Source organism: Misgurnus anguillicaudatus, chromosome 14 (assembly GCF_027580225.2).
Source record: "Misgurnus anguillicaudatus chromosome 14, ASM2758022v2, whole genome shotgun sequence".
Taxonomy (NCBI): domain Eukaryota; kingdom Metazoa; phylum Chordata; class Actinopteri; order Cypriniformes; family Cobitidae; genus Misgurnus; species Misgurnus anguillicaudatus.
Window position 1 is genome coordinate 10,889,453 of NC_073350.2, and position 25,394 is coordinate 10,914,846.

At 35.9% G+C, this 25,394-nt stretch overlaps 1 protein-coding gene across 4 annotated transcripts in view; it reads right to left on the reverse strand.

Annotated features, from left to right (window-relative positions):
- Nucleotides 1-25,394, reverse strand: part of ptprga (protein tyrosine phosphatase receptor type Ga) — a 327,465-nt gene that overhangs the window by 72,703 nt on the left and 229,368 nt on the right. For 3 of the 4 annotated variants that reach the window (XM_073875862.1, XM_073875865.1, XM_073875863.1), the window contains exons 5-6: nt 8,299-8,394; nt 219-285 (exon numbers count right to left, since the gene is read on the reverse strand). In XM_073875862.1, the coding sequence (XP_073731963.1) occupies nt 219-285; nt 8,299-8,394 (163 nt within the window). Of the gene's footprint in view, nt 1-218; nt 290-8,298; nt 8,395-25,394 lie in introns of all 4 variants that reach the window. The other variant, XM_073875864.1, reaches the window with a different exon arrangement.

Genomic DNA, 25,394 nt, shown 5'->3' on the forward strand with positions numbered 1-25,394 from the left:
TATCCAACACAACACTAATGTTTTTATATGTATTTAGGAAGAATTCAAAAGTGAATATTTGATTGAATAACTAAAGATTGTTCATGTGTCTTTGCATGCTCCAAGTCTTTTACATTGCAGTTGGATGACTTTATATAGGTTTGAACAATACATTTAATGTATGTTTAATTTACATATCCTGAAAATGATCTGCTATGGGAAGGAGTTTGTCAACTCACCATGATGCACTACTCCTCTTAAACCGTGAATAATCGGATCTACTGCTGGATTGTCCTTCATCCCCACCTGAGTGAGAAAGAAAAAAATTAAGAATTATGATTTCCCACAAATAATAGATCGACAGACAGACAGAAATATAACCACACTCTCTGAAAAAAAGGTACACAAGTTATCATGGGACCGTACCGTTGAACTCTTTCCCCGCCATTGACGAGTTATCTCGTCAAATAAGAGAAAATATTTCCCTGCCAATGACGCTTTCCTGACAAGTTTTAACAGTAATATGTAATTCCGCTATTATCCACTAAATTAAATTACTCAATATTACGCAATTGATAAAAACTTGATTAATTTTATTAACTCTATGTATGTTTTGATAATCGGTCTGAATCTGATCTATAATAAAATTCCTTTATAAAAATGCAAATATGTTTTTAAAAATGCTGACGCCAACTTTTTTTAAAAAAAGGCTGGCGGGGAATGAGTTAATAAGGTCCTAATATGTACCATTTTGCTACAGCTATGTACCTTTGAGGTACCAGTATGTGAGAGTACATGATGTTGCTGATGTCATAAACGCAATACAATTGCAATCGTTCACAAACAGGCACACGTAAACAAACCCATCGCATCTCATACAGCTTGAAAGGCCCAGTAACAGATTCTGTACTGAATGAATGGCCCAACACAGATGACTCAAAGGGTCCAGCATGCAATAAAACTGAAAGAGAACAGCTACAGTGTGTTGACCTTTGAAGTGCATGTCTCTGTGTGCGTGTGCTGTGAAAGTCTGACATGTTGCTCTGCGCAGCCCACGCAATGAACAAATATAAAATAGCTTCAAAACTATTTTAAAGCAACACTATGTAGTTTCCATGTAAAAATGACTTACAGCTCCCCCATGTGGTTGAAAAGCGCAACAGTGCCTGGTATCAGACACTCTTCTGCAGGCAGGGGGAGGGGCGGGGCTGTGTGCTCTACCCTCCAACGCCACTTTCAGAGTGTGCTTGTAGCAGCTAGGAGGCTGCTCAGGTTGCAGCAACAGTACAATTTGTCCAGTTAAAAGTTGTTCTATCACTGAAATAATTTTAGAGACATTATTTTAGGTAAAAAAAAACTACATAGTGTTGCTTTAATTGATCACAGACCTGGAAAAAAGAACAAATCAAACTCCATAACAGACTAAGTTTCTTTATCTAATACAGTGTTGTTTTTACGAACGCCCTTGCGGCGTTAAGTCGAAAGACAGACCTAAGAGTAAGTATGTGTGTTGGTTGTGAATCGAGGAGGCCGGTAATGTTTAGCAGATAAAACCAACATTCCCATGACACCAGAGTAGAAAAAATACATTCACATTCATTGACCGGTACTCTACAAACTCTCTCAGTCATCAATCTTTCCAAGCCTCTTGTGTTGTTTCCTGAATAAAAGTGAATTCCAGAAGCTCAAGGCAGGAGGAAGTGAACAGCACCAAAACCACTACAGTTTGGATTAAAGCCGTACAGCAAGAGCCAAAGTCCCATCTACTGAGCTTATACACAAATACGAGAAAAAAATGTGCAAAAAGATTTCTAATCCAACTGGTACTGAACAATGGCCAGAATTTGGTTGCTGGTTTGTAAGGATCACAGATGGATGATAAATGGACACAAAAAAGTGCAATCAATCATATACTGTCAAAAAAGGTCAAAAATGGTCCTTAGCGGTAACTGGGGTCAAAAAGTACACCTTTGCACCTAAAGCAAGGCCGTAACCACATCTTGAACATTGGGGTGGGACCAAAACATTGAAGTGTATGTGTACACCTGTGCATGCGGAGGTCTTTGGCTGGTTTGGTTACACATGGTCTGCAGTTGTGAGGCTGATTGGATGTATTGCTAAATTCTCTGAAACGCTTTTGGAGATGGCGCAAGGTAGAGAAATTAACATTCAATTCACAGGCAACCGCTCTGGTGGACATTTTTTCTTCAGTAAACATGCCAATTGCACGATCCCTCAAAACTTGCGACATCTGTGGCATTGAGCTGTGTGATAAAATTCCACATTGTAGAGTCGCCTTTTACTGTGGCCAGCCTAAGGCACACCTGTGTAATAATCATGCTGTCTAATCAGCATCTTGATATGACACACCTTCGAGGTGGATGGATTATCTCGGCAAAGGAGAAGTGCTAACCAATATTTGAGAGAAATAGGCCTTTTGTGTACATAGAAAAATATATTTGAGTTCAGCAAAAACAAGTGTTGCGTTTATCATTTTGTTCAGTGTATGTGTATTAAAAACATCAAATATTTGGGGGGACAGTTTGGGCGTTTCTGATTAATGGGGAGGACATATCCCCCTCAATGTCTATTGAGGTTATGGCCCTGACCTAAAGAGTTCCTATTAATACTTTTGAGGTACATATTGGTACCAAAATATGCATATTATGAACCCAGAAGTAATGGTACCAAATGTATATATCTGATGTAAATGGGTACTGACCCAGTGATACACTGGGAGGTTGAAGTGGCACCGTGCAAAGGTGAGGGCGAGGGAAAATTAAGAGAAAAATAGAAAACCAAAAGACAGAATTCAGGAATCAACATATTTTCTTTAGTGCTGGGCAAAGATTAATCGCGATTAATCGCATACAAAATAAAAGTGAATTTTTTGCATAATATATGTGCGTGTACTGTGTCTAATTATTATGTATATTTAACCACACACACATTCTTATATTCATTTTAGAATTGTTTTATTTATATATCATTTTTTAAAATTTATATTTAATATAGATTATATAAAAATATAAATAAATATATATAAACATGTAAATGTTTCTTTAATACATACGTGAATGTGTGTGTGTATATATTTATACATAATAATTAGACACAGCACACACTCATATATTATACCAATAATCACTTTTATTTTGTATCCGATTAATCGCGATTAATCTTTGCTCAGCACTAATTTCTTATTTAAGTAGTAGAGGAATGCCTGTCTAAGGACAGCCAAGATGAAAAAGAGGTGGGGGGAGAGAGAGAGACTAGAATAGAGTGAATTCAAGAGGTTTGTCTACTGTATGTCCTCAACATAATCCTGTTCTACACGACTATCTGTTGTGATTTATGCGTAAAATTTTACTGTACAACACAATGTAAAAAATCCATCTTCTAGACAATTACCAGCTTTTAATGATCGCTGATTTGCTCTTTTTATGGTAAGGCGGCACTGCACTTTCCTAAATTCATAGTAATACAGCTGCACAGTCTTAATATATAGCCTTTGATTTAAACATTGCTCAAATTGTGCCGGCCGCTCTACACAGCATTAATTCTCACCGCACTACAAAATGAGCTTGAATGGTAGATGCCAGAGGTCACACACAACCCACAAACACCTGCGTTTTCTTGTAAAACAACCTCTGAGGGAAAATAAAGAGCAGCAAACTGTTTTAAACTCAATTTAAGGGCTTTGTTCCATCTCATAGGTAAAAATAGCCTTTGCCAATCAATAAAGTTCAAAGTAGGTTTTAGCAGATGGAAAATAAAATCCTCACTGTGAGCCGAATACTATAATTGTTTTAATACAGCATCTGTGAACCGTTTTATCGACACGTTCAAGAAAATCCCCCGAATGATCGAAAGCAATTGAGGGATAAAAAACCGAAAGAACGAAAACTAAAAACACAACAATAAATTATATACAATCAAAATGATTTAAGTCACCAGTTTACCTTTGCCTTCTTCAAATAACTACAATGAAAGTGTTTAGAAAGGTAATGGCTGTGGTTAACACCCTGTGAATTGTGTCTGTGGACATGTGGCTTGTAAACAAGCCTGTGAATGTATCATGATAAATGTACCAACTGCTATCTTCTTTAATCAGGTAGAGATAGACTAAACGGTTGGCCAATAAAGAAAATGGTGTGCGAGTCCCAAATAAAAAGAGCTATTGAGCGAGACACATGCTACGAATTAAATAAGAGAATTAGAAAGAACGGAAGGGTGTGTTTCATATATTAAACTCTACACAGATGTGATTTAGTCTGGTATACATTATCATTTTAGCTAATACACTGTAAGAAATTATATTATATCAACATATATTTTTATTCTTCTTTAACTTAAATTAAATTAAACAAATGTCAACTTATCACAAGTCAAAACCTAAAGTACACTGAACTGACTTGCATAATTAAACATATATTTTATGTTTTATCTGTACAAAAGATTTTAGGCACATGTCATCAAGTTGAATGGTGAAAAATGTACATGCTATTGATATATGTCTGAAGTGTACTGTATAGACTGTACTTCATGCAAGAAATGTTGTATCACACAATGCAGTGTGCACGACGGTAATGAACTAAAAGCAATCTCTGTTCTGAAGTAAGATTATCTTTAAATGAAAAAATACGTAACATTATTACATAATCCTACATACATGCAGATCCAAAGCTTAGATCCAGTTAGTTCTTGCAATGACTCAATCAACTCTTCACACTTCTACTTAATCACGACATACAGAGATGAAGGTGAAGAACAGCAGGCAGGAGAGACGAATTGATGAAAGAATAAAATGAGCAGAGGTTATGTAATAATTTTAGATGTGCTTCAATGCTCAGTCTGACTTTGTTTAACCAGAAACAGATTCATCAGGCGTTATTATACCAGCACAGATACTGGAAATTGACTGCTTTACAACATCCTCCTGTGACTTTGAGACGAAGAGTGGTGCAAAACCCATACAGCACCAACATAAGATTAAACAGTAATGAAATAAATAATAATACCATAGTTTCCAGACTATAAATCGCACCGGAGTATAAGCCGCATCATTCAAAAATGCATCAAGACGAAAAAACAAGTCACAGTAGACTATACGTCGCGTTTATTTAGAAAATTATTTCACAAAATCCAAGCCGAAGAACAGACATTTAATCTGGAAAGGCGAGTTATTCAACTAAACAATAGCAGACAGAACAGCAGGCTGAATAGATGTCTGTATGTTAAAGTAATATTATCAGTTATTTAAACGATAAACCATAGCATAGAGAACTTACCTGGAAGGTTGAATAGTCTAAATTAACCGAACAAGCCAACTAGCGTGAAGTTCGCATACTCGTCATTCTGCATCACTGAATCCATTGAATTACATAAATACAGAAGCAGCATATGGCGGACTCTTGTGGCTGTAGACTGTAATGATGTCTCTTGCCTCATAAACTGACTTACAAGGTGCACCTGACTGTAAGACGCAGCACCAACCAAGTTATGAAAAAAAAGTGGCTTATAGACAAAAAAATACTATAATAATAATAATAATAATAATAATAATAATAATAATAATAATAATAATAATAATAATAATAATAATAATAATAATAAATTAATACAAATATAAATAATTTTAAAACTAGTAAAAAATAAAATAAAGAATTTATGGGTACAAGCATGGGCGAGGCGAGCCCCTTTTTAGGGGTGCTTAACATACTCCGTAGTTTGTGGTTTAAAATGTATAATAAGGTAGAAAATGAAAACCTCCCCGCTTAGCAAATGGTGTCATCCTCTTCTTTTACTTCTCTGTACCTGCATCGCTTAGCCCGAGCGCGAAACTGGTCAGTCGTCATGAAAACATGGCGTTTGGAACAGAGTGAAAACAAACTACATATCACTATACCACCAGTACCGGTAAGTAATGTGTGAAATCACTAACTGTCTGACTATCAAACTAGACAATAAATTTTTTTTAGTTTATCACATGTAGATTAATATGAAAGGGATAACGTTTTTAACCCTTAGTGCAGGAGTCACAAGTGTTTTCTTTTAGACATATAGTAAAGGTAATGGTTCAATTAAAGGACTGGTAAAAGAAAAGCTGCAAATTAACAAACTATTAGTAAACCTACCATATGTTGTAGGCATAAAAGTTATAAATTAGGAGATTTGTCATTTTGACAAAGGCTTAAAACGATACACTGTATATTCACATAAAACCATACCCACACTGCTGCTGTAGCCCACCTTTTGTCCTGAGACTTTAATATGGCATTAATGGCAAAAAAGTGCTAGCTCGCCATTAATTCGAAATAAAAAGGTTAGCAAAAAAATGCATCTCAGAACTCATCAGATTGATGCTTTAAAATGTGTAATTAAAAAAAAATCAAAGGTGGAGCATGCTCCCAGACCCTAGAGCGGTAATATTCTTCTCATCTTTTTTACCCCTGACCCGTTTTCATGCCTGAAAGGTCTCCAAAAAAATCTGGATTTTGGAGTTAGTTGAACCAATGTTAAAATGATAGTTATTTTACAATAGACACATTATTGGTTTCTGTAGGAAAAAAGAGTGGGTGGTGGCAGCGGAGCTCATTGGGTGCTCAGCACTCCTAAAGCTCTAACCCTAGAATCGCCTCTGCAAGTATAAATAAAAAATGAAATACAACACAAATGAGTAAATTTTGAGGAATGTTTGTAACCAGTTTGTAACCAATCTGATCAAAAGCCCCATTGACTTCCATTGTATTCCTTTCTCCTACTATGGAAGTCAATAGGGGTTTTGATTGTTCTGGAAAATATTTTAAGAAATTATTGTATTCAAACCAAAGAAACTTATGCATGTAATAAATGTGAGCGAGTAAATGATGACAGAGCTATTGCTTTAACCTCCTAAGACCTGGATGTCCACATACATTTTTTTGTTGTTTGCACCATTATACTTAATTGTGTGTAACTGGAACCTGTTGTACACAAATGTGGACAAATACACCGCTTCATGTTCAAAGACAAATATTTGGTTATTACATTATTGGTCCTAACTCCAAAATAGCTGGAAGTAATCTGAAAAAAAAAACCAAAAACTCGAAATCAAACTTTGATGCTCCTAATCTCATATTCTGAGACTTTAACCTGGATTTCACAGACAGGGTGACAAATATACAGGCAGCATACAGTGTATACTGTGCAGTATTTAGTAGGACAGTGGTTCTCAAATTTTTCAACGTGCGGCCCCCCTTGTGTCCAGTGTATTTCTTCGCGGCCCCCCCCAAAGAAAATGTATGACAAATTTGTGCTAAAATTTAACATTTTTATGAAACAAACATATTAAATGATTCAAAGTAGTGCTGTTGGTTAGTATCCTTATATTTTTTTGGTTTAATTACACAGAATTCATGATAAATTAATGTATTTTATAAAATCTCATAAAACTGGGGCCCCCCTGGCACCATCTCGCGGCCCCCAGTTTGAGAACCACTGTAGTAGGAAACTAGTATGTATTTTAATCTATATATACACTGCCTTAGTGGTGGGGTAGAGTCTGCCAACCACAAGAGGGTGCTATGCTAATGTGCCAGCTGATGCGAACAGTCAAATGTAAATCACTTATTAGAGATAAAAATGTACGTTTTAAACTATAAAGCTAAAAGCAAGAAACAAACTCAAGGAAGAATATATATTACTTTATAGTCCATTCTTTGAATTAGCTACTGTCAGCAAAAAGCTTCAAAGGGTTGATTGAGACACTAAGGAAATTAGAGCAGTCTCTGAAAACACACACATACGCACGCACACACATACACATCTCTGTTTCTCACTAATTGTTTTTCTGTGTTTGATAAGTCTTTCGAATTCTTGGTTATTACAGTCTGACTGCATTGACAGATGTGTAATTTCTCAATGTGAGAAATGAGCACACACACAAACACACACACGCAATTTCTGAAAGAAAAAAAAACTGTGAGTCTTAAATGGTTGTTTTGTGATTATCACAGCAAAGTTATAAAAAAATGAAAAAGAACAGTACAGAATAAGAGTCACTGTATGTGTGTATTTGTGTGTTTGTGTGGGATGTCATCATTGGAAAAAAAATAATGTTTTATATTCTTTAAGGAATCAAAAGTGGTTGTTCTTTGGCATCGCTGTGAAGAGCCCTTAAAGCCCGTTTATTTTTAAGATTGTGTGTCGCCGGTGAGTGTAGTATCACTGAGCTTAATGGGACAAGAGAAACCTCTTTACACAATCAATGTTTTTTAATGCTAGCACTTAGCACTGACAAAGCTCATGAAGATAGCGATGAAGCGAAGGAGAGCTCACCTGAAAAAAGACGGCCATCGCCGCGATCACTCGCTTCTCCCGTATGGCTGCGCTGAGACTGTCAAAGTCATCAGAGTTATACATGAAGATCTGCATCTGTGAGAGAGAGAGAAAATCATGTTAGTCGGAGACCTTTAGCCAATCAGATTGTAATTCTGACATTATCACAGACAAAACACACATAGGGCATTATCAAAGCTAATATTACATAATCTCATCCGTTTTAATCCACCTCATCCCATAATCCCCTCCACGTGTGTTGAGTCCCAACGCCAAGCCCTGTCCATCCTCTTATCACTTTGATTGGTTCTTTGGCAGCGAACGGCGACTAATAAATGTGCCGAAGTCTCCGCTGGCCAAAAACGCAGATTCGGAATTGGCAGCACCAACCTGCTCTTCTCTGTTATTGATATTTTTACCCACAAAAACTCTCCCAAAAAAGAACAACAAAGATCAACAGACAGCGATCTCTATTGTGTCAACAGGAGTAGTAGATTTAACAATAGATAAACAAACTGCCCTGCCATGGGACGGAGAGAGGTTTAAAGAGAGGAAATAATAAAACAACAGCTCGAAACAGAAGGACAGGAAATGTTAAAGCTATAAAAGAACTTCCTTTCCAATTAAAGTTACTCCATCATTGTGTGGCATTACTTGACTATAACAGCTAATAAGAGCTATTTGTTAGAAATAAGCAAGTGAGTTTTATTAATGATTTTTATTAATCAATATAAATTAATGAATAACAATTTATATATAAATTCTTTATCCACACTGTAAAAAGCAGAATGAAGTTAAAACAACTTGGTTTAGACTACTATTTTAAGTTTTGACCTGTGATAAGTTGACATAACTTATAAAAACAAGTTGAAATTGTTTAACTTATTTTGTTAGGTTAAAGTTACTTAAAAATATACATTACAAAAATACAGTGCATAAGGCATAAAATTACTCTGACCAAAATATGTTTTAAAGGGATAGTTCACCCAAAAAAATTAAAATTCATTTACTTACCCTCATGTTGTTACAAACCTGTATATAAAAGAAAATTCTGATGAAGACGAAGGAAGATATTTTGAGGAATGTTTGCAACCAAACCATTTGTGAGCCCCATTCACTTCTATAGTATTCATTTTTCCTACTATGGAAGTGAATGGGGCTCACGAACGGTTTGGTTACAAACATTCCTCAAAATATATTTTTGTGATCATCAGAACAAAGAAATTTATACGAGTTTGTAACAACATGAGGCGGAATAAATGATGACAGAATTTTCATTTTTGGTGAACTATCTCTTTAAATATATACTAAATACATTTTGTGGGAAGTAAAGCTTAATAAAATATATTTTTGAATTTGAAACCTTCATATATCAACAACATATGGTTATAAATTATTTTCCTATAAAAGGTTATAGGCTAACATTTTATAAAGTATATTTTTGCAGTTGAAAATATATTTAATTTTATGTTTACAGATGTGTAACATAAGTTTTCTCTTCCAATGCGACGTGAATATAAATGCTTTAAAATATATTTATTTTTAAAATATATTTGAAAATATATAAAAAATATATTCGTAAAAAATATATTTTTGTAACCATTTAAAAATGTATTTCTGCAAATCAATTTGTAGGACATTTTTGTATATTCTGAAATGCATTTAAAAAAATTGAAAATATAATTTTTGCCGTATGGGTTATAAAAATGTCCATCAAAACATTGGATTAGTAATGAGCCCCTAAGGTGACATTGGAGTAAACAAAATCAAAAGTTTAGTTTCATGTGCTCACGTAAAGCCTTCATGTGCACAATTGTTTTTTAAAGTTTCGTTTCTAAACTAAATTTTATTTAATTTTGCTCCATGTCCCCTTAGGGGCTCCGTAGATTAGTGATAAGATTTTCAAATGCTACTTCTAGTTGTGCCAACCAATAACATTAGTACAAACACTACTACTAACAACACAAGTAAAAAGCAAAACAATTTAATACACAAATTAGGGATGCATAAATCGCGATTAATCTATAGAAGAATAAAAGTTTTTGTTTACATCATATATGTGTGTGTGAACTGTGTATAATAACTTCGTATAGATAAATGCACACACATGCATGTGTATATTTAAGAAATGTTTACATGTGTATATACATTTCTATATTTATGTATAATTTATATTATATATAAATATAAATACTTAAAGGTGCAGTGTGTAAATTTTAGCGGCATCTAGTGGTGAGGTTGCGAGTTGCAACCAACGGCTCAGTCAACTGCTCACCCATTGCTTTTCAAACGCATAGAGACGCTACGATAGCCGCCACCGGAAAAATTAATCATCGGAGACAACTTAGTATAAAAAGTTTGTAGAAACATGGCGGCACAAAATGGCGACTTCCACGTAAGGGGACCCTTGGTGTACATAGATAAAAATGTCTCATTCTAAGGCAATAAAAACTTAACGGTTCATTGTAAAAAGGTCTTTATACACCCCTGAGAATATAGCTTTGTATATTATTTTGTTTTTTCTGTTAAGAGATCCTTTGAAAAATTACACACTGCATCTTTAACATATATATATATATATATATATAGTATATTTTCTTAAAATTATACAACATATAAAAATATATATTGTATATTTTCTTAAAATTATACAATATATATATTGTATATTTTCTTAAAATTATACATGCATGTGTGTGCATTTATCTATACAAAGTTACATATATGATAAACTTTTTTCTGCTATAGATTAATCGCGATTAATCGTTCTGCATACCTAACGCAAATCATCTCACTTCTTAGTAAAATACACTCGGATTTGCAGACGCATTAAAACTAAACAGTTAAATAGCAACTAAAAGACTTTGAATACTAAAGGCGCAAGCAGATTTTCTCAAATTAAATTCTCATTCGAAAGAATGGCATACATTTTACATCTCTACCACCGATCGGTTGTATGATGTATACACCTTACAGTCCAAAGCTCTTCAAATCAAAAAAGAATCTCTCATCGCCTGACACGTACGCTTGTTTTTCTCCACTTCACCGTCACCATCGTCAATATTATGCCTGCCGCATTTTTTTACCGCCTCTGTAATCCTTACACGAAGCTTACAGCATGGCCCACTTTGATCTAATTCGGTCTCACACACCTCCATAGCTTCAGATCACAGATAGTATGCCGCATGCCGGAGGATTCACAAGCCTACGGGCCCGGGCTTAACGCCTCCATCGGCACCGTCGTGTCCTTCAGGCGGTGATTAATGACATAAATGTGTGTCCAATTTTTGAGTACATGCTTTCAAATGAAAGTAAACAACAAACAGCGATGCAGATTAACATAAAAGGGTCGTGAGTTTCTTTACCTCTCGCTATAGGAAGATAGGGAGGGTGTATGTACCCGAGCAGAATAACAGGTGATAGACGCGTCCTCTATATGAGAAGCAATATTGTAAGTCTCTATGGAGAGTCAAGCAAAGCAGTACTCATCTTAAAAAGTTAATGTTTTTATTAATGTCAACGTATACTGTGTACCGCCTACTGTTTAAATAGTATGTAAAACGGGCATTATGCATTGGTAAATGCTTCAAACAGTAGTATGTTACACTTTTGTCACATGACCTCATCTTATTTCATGTTTAATTTGTTGGCATTCCTATTCACAGTATAAAAATATACTTATTTTGCATTTTAATCCAGAAAAAAAATCTATAAACTATCAAACAAGGGGTCAAGAAAGAATCAAAGACATTGCAGATGATGGAGGTTGCAGAGTTTGAAAGCTAATAGTCTGTTTATGTGATGTAGGAGGGTAATAGACTATGCTAAAATGCTAAACTGCCAGCGGGTTCATTACAGAAATGCCAATAATTTATTCAGATATATGAAAGTGCGAAAATTACACCAGCAGAATAAAGGTGAACCTTGTGTCGGGTCACCTTTACAACGAAGCGCAGACACAAGTCGTTGTGTACACATGTGCAGCCCACATGCATGCAAATACATGCAAATGCTCAAAGGCGATAAAGGGCATTGCTCCATCAAAACGCAATGGAGCAGACTATACAATAATCGAGCGCTATGCTTAACTCAACGCTGTAAAACAGATGAATAAATACAATAAAAACACAACACCATGCTTAACCCCCAAGCTGGTTTATGCAATTAAACAGAGTTACCCAAACGCCCACGTGATGTTTGCAGAGGTAAGCAGAAATATAACTCTTTTCTCGCACTTCAACCACAACAAAACCCCCTACCTAACTTACAGTAAGTTTAAAGTTTGGTTATTTATTTAATTGGCAGCTTGCAGAGAGCAGATGACACATTTAAACAAAAATAAAAAGTCTTAAAGGGGTCATATGACGTTGTTAAAAAAAACATTGTTTAGTGTAGTTGGTGTAATGCAATGTGATTATGCAGTTTAAGGTTCAAAAACACATTTTCCACATATCGTACATTTTTGTTGCTCAACGCCCTGCCTTTCTGAAGCAACGAAACATCATCATTTTGAAAAGCATGTGTGCTAGGATTGGACCGCTATCAGTGCGTTGTGATTGGCCGAATACCTTAGGTGTATGATGGAAATGTTACGCCCCCAAAATGACCTAGGAAAATAAGTCTAGTTTTAGACAAAAAAAAAAACTTTAAGTAAATTAGCGCTTAAAACAAGCAAAAAAATCTGTCAATGGAACGAGAAAAATTTCTTGAATTAACTGTAAAAAAAAGTTATTATTTCAATAATTTTTTTCTTATTCCATTGGTAGATTTTTTTTGCTTGTTTTAAGCACTAATTTACTTAAACAGCTTTTAACACATCAAAAACAAAGAATAACATGAAATTACATGACCCTTTTAACTCATTCCTCGCCAGCCATTTTTTGAAAAGTTGCCCGGCAACATTTTTTGTGATTTTTCAAGTTTCACAAAATCCCTCTTTCAGGAAAAGTTTCTTCTATAAATATATAAATATACAATAATATTAAATGAAAGAACAGACTATCTGGTTTCAAACAAACAATACGGAAAAAAGTTTCATCCATTTATATTTTTTTCTCTGCTTATAAACTCTTAAATATGGGTATTTTTCTTATTAAAATATTTTTTTTTGTTTAGAGATCAGATTCAGAATGATTATCAAAACATACACAGAGTTTAAAATTAGTAAATAATTTTTCTGCTTCAGTTTTTATAAACTGGGTAAGTGCGCCATCTAGTGGATAATCGTGATTTTACAGATTAACATAAAACCTCATCAGGAACAATTTTTTTTGATAATTTATTCACCACCATGTTATCCAAAATGTTGATGTCTTTCTTTGTTCAGTCGAGAAGAAATTATGTTTTTGAGGAAAACATTCCAGGATTTTTCTCATTTTCATGGACTTTAATGGACCCCAACACGTAAAGTTTAATGCAGTTTAAAATTGCAGTTTCAACAGAGTTTCAAAGGACTCTTAACGATCTCAAACGAGGCTTAAGGGTCTTATCTAGCGAAACGATTGTCTTTTTTGACAAGAAAAATAACAAATATGCACTTTTAATCCACAACTTCTCTTCTTCCTCTGGCTGTGTGACCTGCCAGCGCGACCTCACGCAATTGCGTAATGCCGTGGAAAGGTCACGTGTTACATATATGAAATGCGCATTTGCGACAATTTAAAACAATAAACTGACACAAAGACATAAATTAGTATCATTCCACATCCAGCAACGTCAGAACGATCCTCTGTCTCCACACTTGTAAAAACTGGGGCGTAGTCTTGCATACGTTATCCGTGACCTCTTGACGTGATGACGTATTGCGTGAGGTCGCGCTGGCGGGTCACATGACCGGAGATATACAAGAAGTTGTGGTTTAAAAGTGCATATTTTTCTTTTTCTTGCCAAAAATGACAATCGTTTCGCTAGATAAGACCCTTATGCCTCGTTGGGGAGTCCTTTGAAACTGCAATTTTAAACTGCATTAAAACTGTTAAGTGTTGGGGTTTGTTAAAGTCCATTAAAATGAGAAAAATCCTGGAATGGTTTCCTCAAAAAACATAATTTCTTCTTGACTGAACAAAGAAAGACATCAACATTTTGGATGACATGGTGGTGAGTAAATTATCTGGATTTTTTTTAAGAAAATTGACTAATCCTTTAAGGAGCAAGTTTAACTCTTTCCCCACTAGCATTTTTCATGATTTTCAGAAAAGTTTAATGCCTTCCAGAAAATGCTCCTTTTTAAATATATAAACATACAATATATGATATAAAAGAACAGAACCTCTGCTTTCAAAAAAATCAATTTTATCCTACCTTCATGTGTTCTGTTTTTATCACCTCTCAAATATGTGTAGGTTTCATCAAAAACACCAAATTTTGAGCAAAAAGCTGAGAGAATTCCATTTTTGTGAAGGACTTTTAATAGAGATCAGATGCAGAGCGATCTTTAAAACATACACAGACATACAGCTGTTTACAGCGGTTTTTATAAGTTGCGGATAACTCGTCAATGGCGGGGAAAGAGTTAAAAACAATCATTATTTTGGTGGCATTAGCGCTGTATAAAATGCACGCTTTGGCTTAAAAATCAAATACTGCCGCATGTAAACAAACATACAAACACACCCGGAGCAATGGCGAGAATATCAATACGTCTGTGTAAACATAATCACACATTGAGCCGGATGGATTTTTACCTCTGGCAGCCCAGAGAAGCCAAAACAAATATGTAGAGGGCATAAGCAGCTGTCTGACAGGTATGTGCTTGTGTTGAAGAGAGAGAGAGAGAAAGAGAGAGAGAGAGAGAGAGAGAGAGAGAGAGAGAGAGAATTGTGTGTCTCCTCTGAGATCATTAACACACAGGTCACTCACAGGTATCAGTGTCTTGTATGTATTTAGTTAAGTGTGTGTCTGTGATTGTATGAGAGTATCTCAACCGAGCTTCATTAACACGCAGGTCAGACGTGTCTTGAGAAATCCTCTGCTCTGGTTACACATATCACTTACACTCACCGTTAGCCAAATGAATAAACACACAAGAGAGAGATAAAGCTAAACAGTTTGTTACTGATAACTAAGTGGGTTTAATATGATTTTGGCAAGCAATAGCCATTTTATCGTCGAGTTCAGGGGTTCTCAAAGTTTACATTCAAAGGTCCAAATCTGAATTCTCGTCATTTTCTATTAAATTCATAACAAGTGTATTTTGCATTTAAATAAAAAATTTTTTAAACATGAAACACAAGTATGCCATAAGTAACCAGGTGTAAAATACAGAGCAACCTAATTAGAGAAATGGCACAGTTTGTCTTCCATCAGATGCATAAACCATGGCAAAAAGGGTGTGGTTGGTAGACGAGACACTGACCTAAATTAGGGGTGCACCTATAAATATCTGTGTGCGATGACTACAGCGTCACACAGGACATTTTTAAATAACGATTTTTATTTTCGGACCAGGAATAATCTTAAATCTAAAAAGAAAAATTAAAGTAAACAAATGGTTTACAAGTTTAATATGCATTTTTAAAGTAGTGGACGCAGGTCTGGATCAAGTTCCCTTCGGGTCCAGACTTTGAGAACCCCTGGTCTAAGTCAACTCTCTGACACAGACGACAACAATGGGGTATATATATACCCATTTGGGGATTTTATGATTGCATACGATACACAAAATCTATGTGATGCTCAAGGGCCGTTCACATCATATCGATAACTATAACGTTACACTAGCGATAAATATATTTGCGTCCACGTCATAATGATATCATTAAGCAATAACAGGGTTCCCACACCTTAGTTAACTTCAAATTCAAAGACCTTTCAAGGTCCAATACCCTCAAGGACTAAATGTGGGGACACATTTCAAGGGAATTGTTACATTGTGTTAGCTTTTAAGATACATTGTTACAGTTCCCTTTCAAAGAAACTCGCGCTGAATCACTGCGGTGACACTTTGGGGACGCCTCCAAGTGCATCTGAATGCGTATATCAAATTCAACCAATTGTGATGCTTAACGACAAAGACAGGGTGACGCGGGAGCCATGAAGTATATCGCTATCTGAAATATTGCCAAAGACGGCGTTACAGGGACGCAGGAAGTATGTCAAGGGAGACACAGCATCTCGTTCCCTTCTCATGGAACAACAGTTACATACGTAACCAGAGACGTTCTCATGTGTCAAAAACAACTATGCGAAAAAGCATTTTGGTATGAATCAACATTCGCATACAGAAGATATAAGCATTTAAAGCGAACAGTTTAGCACGTGTGCTTAAAAAGTCAAGAATTTTTATATTATCCTACACTACACAGGGTATAATATGGATTTTTTTCCAAAAATAAAACAGATTCAAGCACTTTCAATGGCCTGTATCCATGTATGTTTATTTTCAAAAACTTCCCAGGGGCTTGAATTATTTCCCCCAAATTCACAAACTTTCAAGAATTTCAAGGACCCGTGGGAACCCTGCAATAAGCTTCTCCACTGTCATTTTAAGTGCACGTGCACTTGAAGTTCAAATAGATTTAATTGGCGGTCGATAGTTTATCGTTCACCAGGTAGGAATAAATGGCTCAGAAAGTGATTCCAACTATATTGTTCATTGTATCTTTATCGTTATAGTTGTGAACTCCGTTATTCTCTTTAACTCTTTCCCCGCCATTGACGAGTTATCTCGTCAATCTGCAATACCGCTATTATCCACCAGGCTCTTCCGCAACTTATAAAAACCGGAAGTATTGCCCTAGGGCAAACAGCTGTATGTTCGTGTATGTTTTAAAGATCGCTCTGCATCTGATCTCTATCAAAAGTCCTTCACAAAAATGGAATTATCTCAGCTTTTTGCTCAAAATTTGGTGTTTTTGATGAAACCTACACATATTTGAGAGGTGATAAAAACAGAACACATGAAGGTAGGATGAAACTGATTTTTTTTGTTTGAAAGCAGTTCTTTTATTTCATATATTGTATGTTTATTTATTTAAAAAGGAGCATTTTCTGGAAGGCATTAAACTTTTGTGAAAATCATGAAAAATGCTGGCGGGGAAAGAGTTAATATAAAACGATTTTTTAAAAACTATATTTTCGTAGTTATTGTTATAATGTGAACGACCCTTTAAACAGTGACACACTTCTACAGTATAACTCAGAGATGCCCGTATTAATAGAAAAATTTTAGTAATCTTCAAAAACTATAAATAGGGACCAATAGTCGGTTCCTAATAGTTAAGGCCTTGGGCTGCTAACACTAAGAATCCAGGTTCAAGTTAGGGATGAAAATAGCGAGTTACTGTGATCACATTCAGCCCTATAATGATTGCACCCTTTAGCGAGACACTTCACCACGGGCTCTTCCACAGGGACCATTCCTGAAATTAGTTACTGTAAGACGTTTTAGATGAATGGCATCCGCTAATGTCAACTTGAGCGGAATTCTCACGTAGACGCTTTTCTGGGGCTGCTTTGAAGAACATTATGACCGGGATTTCACAGACTAAAATCCGATTCGCATATTAGCTCTCCAAAAGAGAGACAAGCCTTGATCTGCAGCTTTCTTCCTTTACCTTGTGATCCTTATGGCTTTGTTCTACACAGTAAACCTGCTTATAGATCAGTGCTCCTATTTTGAGATTTATAATGGCTGCTGAAGTCTCATTACTGCCTGAGTGCTAGCTGCAGTTTTTTGGTGTCATAATTTACTTTTTATGGAAATTCACCTCGGCCTGAGACAGAATGCCCACACGCCACCCACAGTCAATTTATTGACCAACTGATGCATTACGAAAAAAAGAAAAAAGGCAAGACCCTGCATAAACTGATTCTCCTTGAATCAGACAAGGAAAGAACCAGGACCAGATGGTGTTTCTTCAACTACCTGCCCAAAGGCTTGCGCCGACCAGCTAACCCCCATCTTTTCTCAGATCTTTAACAGATCACTGGAGAAGTGAAGTGCCCAGCTGCTTCAAATGCTCCACCATCATTCCCATCTCAAAGAAACCCCGAATCAGAGAACTTAATGACCTGTTTGCTCTAACATCTGTCGCCATGAAGGCATATAAGAGACTGTTCATGGCATGCCTGAAGGACATCACTTGCTTGACCCACTAAAGATCTGCAGATGATGCATTAAACAAGAGACTACATTGCATCCTGAAACAGCTAGACAGATCAAGGATACTATTTGTGGACTACAGTTCTGCTTTCAACACCATCCAACTCTTCTCCAGAGTAAATTAACCAAGCTCTCAGTTCCTGTCAATGGATTACCAGCTTTTTGACAGATAGACGGTAGCTAGTGAGACTTTATCGGCCATATACAAGATGATGACAAGTCTACATATAGAAGGAAGGTTGAACAGCTGGCTGTCTGTGGAGTCATAACATCCTTGAGCTGAACAACCTGAACATCAACAGTGGAAATGGTTGTGGACTTCAGGAAGAACATCAGATGCTGTAAAGTCTATAAGGTTCCTGGGTTCGACCATTCCTTAGGACTTAAATTGAAACAATCACATAGATTCGGCAGCTGAGGAGGTATAGGTGTTACTAATGCAGTTTGGAAGTCATTTTCATTTCTGTAATGGTCTAGTTTGGCTATCAAATCTGTAATCAAAAACTACAAAAGAAAAGCTTGGACAGAGGAAAACATTATTGGCATTCCCCTACCCATCCTCCAAAAACTGTACACATTCAGAGTAAATATTACAATATTTTTTATATAATTTAATTTTTGCACATAATTGCTGTAAATATTACAATTGCATCTGTGATTATACATACTTTACATGTATGCATTTGGCAGCAGTGGCGGAGCTAGACTTTTAAAACAGGGGTGGCAAGGTATTATTTTGGGGGGTCAATATACACTAAAAATAAATTATTTTCCACAAAATGTATATAGATTAAATTAAAGTTGTTTATTTTCCATAAGTACACCGTTACTAATAATACAAATACTAAAGTAAAACATTACGACAAAATCTGAGTATATTGAGGTCTAGCCTATATTTGACAACACAAGGAAAATTGCTTAAAGACGTCTAGACATGTTATAAGGGAGGAGGGAACGAGTTTCCGTAAACTTTCATGTATTGATGTAAATAGACTTCTGTCCCTCACATTAAGCTATGGAATGGCTTCAGATGACTTCGTGAAATTATAATCCAACCCTCTCAGATCCAAGTCACCCAAACTGACGTGAAAAAAGCGTGAGGCGCCAAAAAGCGCGCTGTTTACATCCCTGTACTATCTCCACGGTGGTTTTATTAAGTTCAATATGCTGCATTACACGTGCCAATATGAATAATAATGTCTGTGATTGTTGCTGAACATTTGCTAACGACATGTTTTTTTTATTGTTTTAAGCATCTTCACGCAGGCATGACAGTATTAGTCAGTTTCACAAGACTAGTAATGCACTACGGTGCAAAGTCTCCCTTACTTTCCGTTAAAACAGTACTTTGTGTAATTTAATACCAATAAAAGGCGTACATACCAGCAAAACGCTCTTCATCAATCCTGTGTGTTCTGCCGCGTTATGTTTTGGAGCACGAAGGAGCTGCGTGTCAGCTTAACCAATAGGCTTGTTCGACTTCGTCAAAGTACCGCGAGAGTGATTTGCGAAATCATATGGAGGAGTTTGCTTTTAAATCGCTCTCGCGGAACTTTAACGTAATCCGGCTGTCGGTTCTTGCGGCGCCGCATGAAGTCAAACAAGCCTAATAAAAAGTGTAGCAGCCACAGCAAGCTGGACGCTTGTGCGTGCTGCGTATGCATTCACGTCCGCTGGGAGATTTGAGAAATGTGTGTAAAAATCAAACTAGTGTAATGTTTTTAGCGGGGTAGCAATAGGGGTGGCAAGGACTTGGTCTGGGGTGGCAATTGCCACCCCAACTAGCCCTCTGGCTCCGCCACTGTTCGGCAGATGCTTTATTTGAAAGCAACTTACATTGTATTTTAAGGTATACATTTTATCAGTATGTGGGTTCCCTTGGTTATATTTACTCTATGGTGTAAATATGTTTATGAAAAATAAAATTGTTAAATCTAGTATATAGATTTTTATTTTATTTTATTATATTACACTGTAAAAAAAATCAATGTTGGGGTCAAAGCTTATTCACTCAAAAAGTTAACCCAGAAATTGTTATTATTTGTCCCTACATTTTGGGCTAAAACAACCCAGTATAGGTTAAATTAAAATTTTCATTTTCAAATTTGTATTTATATTATTATATTACACTCTAAAAATTATATTGTAATGTTATGTTAAATAAAAAAATACATTTTCATTTTTTAAAATTAATTTATTATAATAAACTCTTAAAATGCCATTTCAATGTTAGGTTAAATAAAAAAATATATTTTCAATTTGTTAATTTATTTTATTATAATAAACTCTTAAAATGCCATTTCATTGTTAGGTTAAATACAAAAAAAATATATTTTCAATTTTGTATTTATTTATTATATTACACTTTTAAAATGTTATTTCAATGTTAAGGTAAATAAAAAATAATTTTTTTTATTAATTTATTATATTGCACTCTTAAAATGTTATTTCAATGTTATGTTAAATTAAAAAAAATATTTTCAATTTTTTATTTATTTTATTATATTACCTTTAAAATGTTATTTCAATGTTAGGTTAAAAACAAATCAAATTTTTATTTATTTTATTATATAACACTTTAAAAATGCTATTTCAATGTTAGGTTAAATAATTTTTTTTATTTTCATTTTATTTTATTATATTACACTCAAAAATTGCTATTTCAATGTTAGGTTAAATAAAATAAAAAAATTCAAATTTGTATTTATTTTATAACATTACACTCTAAAAATGTTATTTCAATGTTAAATTAAATTTTTTATTTAAACATTTGTATATATTTTATTATATATTACACCCTAAAAATGTTATTTCAATGTTATTTTAACAATATTTATTTTATTTTATTATAATAACATAAAAAAATGCAGGGTAACCCAGCATCTTTTCATGTGTCTTACTGTGTCTATCTTCTGCACTCTGGATGATCCTGTAACCAAGAATAATCCCCTGGCGTAACTGGCAATAAAAGTTAAATTATTTATGCTTGCAAAACTGGCTGCACCATTATTTTAATGTTTTATTTCCTCGCCAGATTTACATGGTCCTTAGAAAACACGCTCTTGATTTATGTATCAGAAGGCTTTTTATGGCTAAGCGGGCCACAATGAGAACCAAAGTGCACCAGATTTAAGTTATATAGTTTAAGTTATAGATTGACTATGTATGGGTGCAGGAAGGTAAATGGAAATGCGAACTCCAAGACGTGTTACACATCCCCTTCCTATTTACAGGAAGGATCCAATGTCCTTGTGAAGCTGTAAGGGGCTTTCCACAGCATCAACATTCACTAAGCCTACAGAGCCTGAGGTAAACAAATAGATTCATCTTGAATCTCCTCCTGAGGAGAGACTGTAATTCTCCTCACACCAAATGGAGGACGAAGGGAAAACCAGGCATCATCGCCTCGGGGGAGGACCAACATGGCTTCTCATGTTCTTTTGTTCCTAAAAAGAAAGCGTACAAGGTAACCCCACAGAGAAGTGAACCAGCTATGGACAACAGCAAAACAAGCCTGTGTGGCTTTGAATGCTGAATCCCCGCTGCTCTTCAAGGCGGGAATCACTTTAAATCTCCCAAAATGACTACAACAAACCCCTTCTCCTAACCGCATGAGGTCTTTGTGTCCTTTATGCTTGCGGTTCCATCAGGGTCAAGGTTAGTGTTTATAAACAAGCAGATAGGGCTTCCCATCGCTATGGGCTCTCCAGAACTACAAAGCTGGCAGAGGAAGCATCCTTTGACCGTTAATTATAAACCAATCAGACACGTCCCATTCTGGCTTACAGGAAAGCGGACAAAACGGAGATTGGCAGAGTCCCTCTTTCTTTGTCTTCCTGGGCAAACATATTGACCCTGTCTTCTCAATTCAAACAAGAGCCAATTAGGCATCACTGCTGAATTAATTTAGCTTTTGTTTTATAAAAGACTCAATCTGCGTCCTTGAGGTTTGTTTGGCGCTCAGCACTCCATCAAGGTCAATGAGGGTTTAAAACAGAAATAATAAACGAATACCAGAAATAATAAATAACCCAGAGAATTATCCCTCATTAAAAGCTCCAAACCTTGTCTCAGAACGACACTGTGTTTGCACAAGGCGATTGGCTTAGTTTCCCAAATCAAAGAGCAAATGAAGTATTGACAATCTGGCACTTCCTCTTCGGGACTGGAGTACATTAAAATGCAAGTGGCGGAGCGTGTCTACATGCAACACGTTCTGGACGAGTGAATAAGCTCTAGTCTATTTGTCTTGCAGACCCCTGTGCTTTTCAAATCAGCCCTCTCGCTCACTCCTGGATGGTAATTATGTCAGATTGGGACAGTTTAAACACAAGTTCAACAACTCGAGGACAATAATGTTCACCTGCAATAACTGCGGCAGCCAATCAAACCCCTCGGCTGATGTGCTTCAGCTAACCATGGTACCAAAGTCAGGAATTATTTTATAAAAGGTTGCTTTTTCGCCACAGCTAGCAATGAAATGAAGACCAAGAACACATAGGCTTAGTTTCTTTTGATGCAAATGCAGTGAAACATGTTGGATGTTTCCCAAATGTTGTGGGTTTGATCCCCTGGGAACACGCCCAAAATGTAAATGTTATAAGTCACTGTATGTCACTTTGGACGAAAGCGTCCACTAAATGCATAAATGTCAACAAAAGTTAACATACACAAGTAGGGCTGTCACGATTATGAAATTTGGCTGACAATTAATTGTCTAATAAACTGTGCAGATTATGACGATTAATTGCCTGTTTTATTGCTTTGACATTTAATTTTCATACATTTTTTGTTTGTTTATGAAATACTTTTCACACGTTGTGATTATTTAAATTAAATATTTTGCAAGGTTTACCCGGCAGTAAATATTAATACAAATAACATATATTTAAAAGTAATCTGATACTGTCTCATTTATACAGGCGCTGCAGCTCCCCCTTGTGTTTTTTAGAGAGATTCGCAATCATTGCGGTGATCTGAAATCACCACGATGAGGTCAAACAATCACGATGCGACGATAATTTAATCATTGTGACAGCCCTATACACAAGACCAGCTATTAAGTTGCTTTGTTACATAAAAGATGCAACCTTTGTTTGTGGAAGGAATCCTCACAAACAAAAACGCATGATTATGAGGGAAAAGTGTAAGAAACCCCACCCATAACCCTAAACCAGTGCTTCCAGAAAAATGCCAGAGTTTTTTGTGATTGTTGCGTGCAAAAATCATTGATCTTGCGGCACATTTTCTTAAAGAATGCGATGGAGTATGAGGGATATTTATGCAGTTTTATGCAATGAAATTCTGAAAAACTGAGGGAACTTGCAAAAACTGCGGTCGCGTAATTACGTCACTTCATAATGTTCCCATGGCAACAGGGGACATGGCTGCGCTTGTGTGAAGTAAATGCTAAATTTTTCAACTTTCTGCCAAGACATATGTGACATTTTGCTAAGAAAATGCGGGGATTATGAAATCATGCACGGCCCACATATTTTGCGCGTGAAAATCTGCAATTTATGTGGCGAAAGTGCGGAGTATTTGAAAAAATGCGGCCCACGCATAAATAGGCGGACTTTGGCTGATTAAGCATTCAATAATGCGATCGCATAACTGTGTTTTTCTGGAGGGAATGCTAAACCCAGTTCCACTGGTGTTAATGAAACCCCAACCCCTGACCCTAAAACCAGTGTCACTGAGGTTAATGAAACCTCACCCCTAACCCTGACCCTCAACCCAGTGCCACTGGGGTGACATATTTTTTGCAAATCGTATAAAAAATCTTACAAAATGAGTTTGTATAAATAAAAACCATACAGATTGCCATGAGATTGCGTGAAAAAAAAAACGTGTTCTCATTTCTCTGCACCATTTTTTCAGACATTTAAAAGTAGAAAGCACAACATTACCAATGCGCTGAGATCTGAAGCCTAATGCATGTGTAATTAATCACATCAGCCCTTAGTTGACATGTTAATGGATCATTATAATAAATTCTCCATGTGCCATTGCGGTGGCACGCTTATATACACACATACCCACACAGACCCGCCTTGGCTGATCCATTCCTCTTAGTGTTGAATTTGAGTGACAGGACACATATATTGATTTCTGCACTTTATCCCTTTAAAACAACGGCCGTCACCGTGAGAAAGCAAAGGAGATAAATGAGCACTTTGGCCCGTGGGGAGCCGAGCCTAAAGATTTCCCATCCGTCCTTGCTCTCGCTGACCAAATGCTCCTCAGCTCCAGTCCTCCATTAATGTCTGTCGTTCTTTACGCTATAACTCTCACAAAATTAACTTTGGTTTTACTACAGTAAGCAAAGTTCAGCTATTGTATTTGTCGTATTTGTGGTAAGTATAGCATTCCACATGAGGCAATGTTAGCATGATGCTAATCAAACAATAGACATGAAAATATACTTTGCTCTTCACAATGCATTACAAGATACTCTTTACCACAAACAATGTTGCCTTTGAAGTTTAAACTGGGTACACTTGAAAGAATTCTAGGGTTTGTTAAACCCAAAATGCTGGGTTGTTTTAAAAGGACACTTTCCATTAAATCTGATTAGATCATTAGCACTCTTCTGTAGTAACATCATGTACAAAGACAGACAGAAAATGAAAAGTTGCAAATTTCTAAGCAAAGATGACTAGGAACTATACTCTCATTCTGGCGTAATAATCTTTGCTGCCGTAACATGGCTGCAGCAGGCGCAATGATATTACGCAGTGCCTGAAAATAGTCCCCTGCTATTGAACGTTACCAAGGGGACTACTTTCAGGTGATATCATTAGCTACCTTTTTATTTTCCGTCGGTCTCAGTACACGATGCAGCCACAGAAGAGTCAAGTTTTAAATAGGAAAATATTGTTTTTTTTAGCGTGGTGCTAATGGTCTAATCAGATTCAATGGATTGTGCTAAGCTATGCTAAAAGTGATACCGCCAGACCCAAAGATCGGCTGAATGCATTTCAAAACGGTAAAA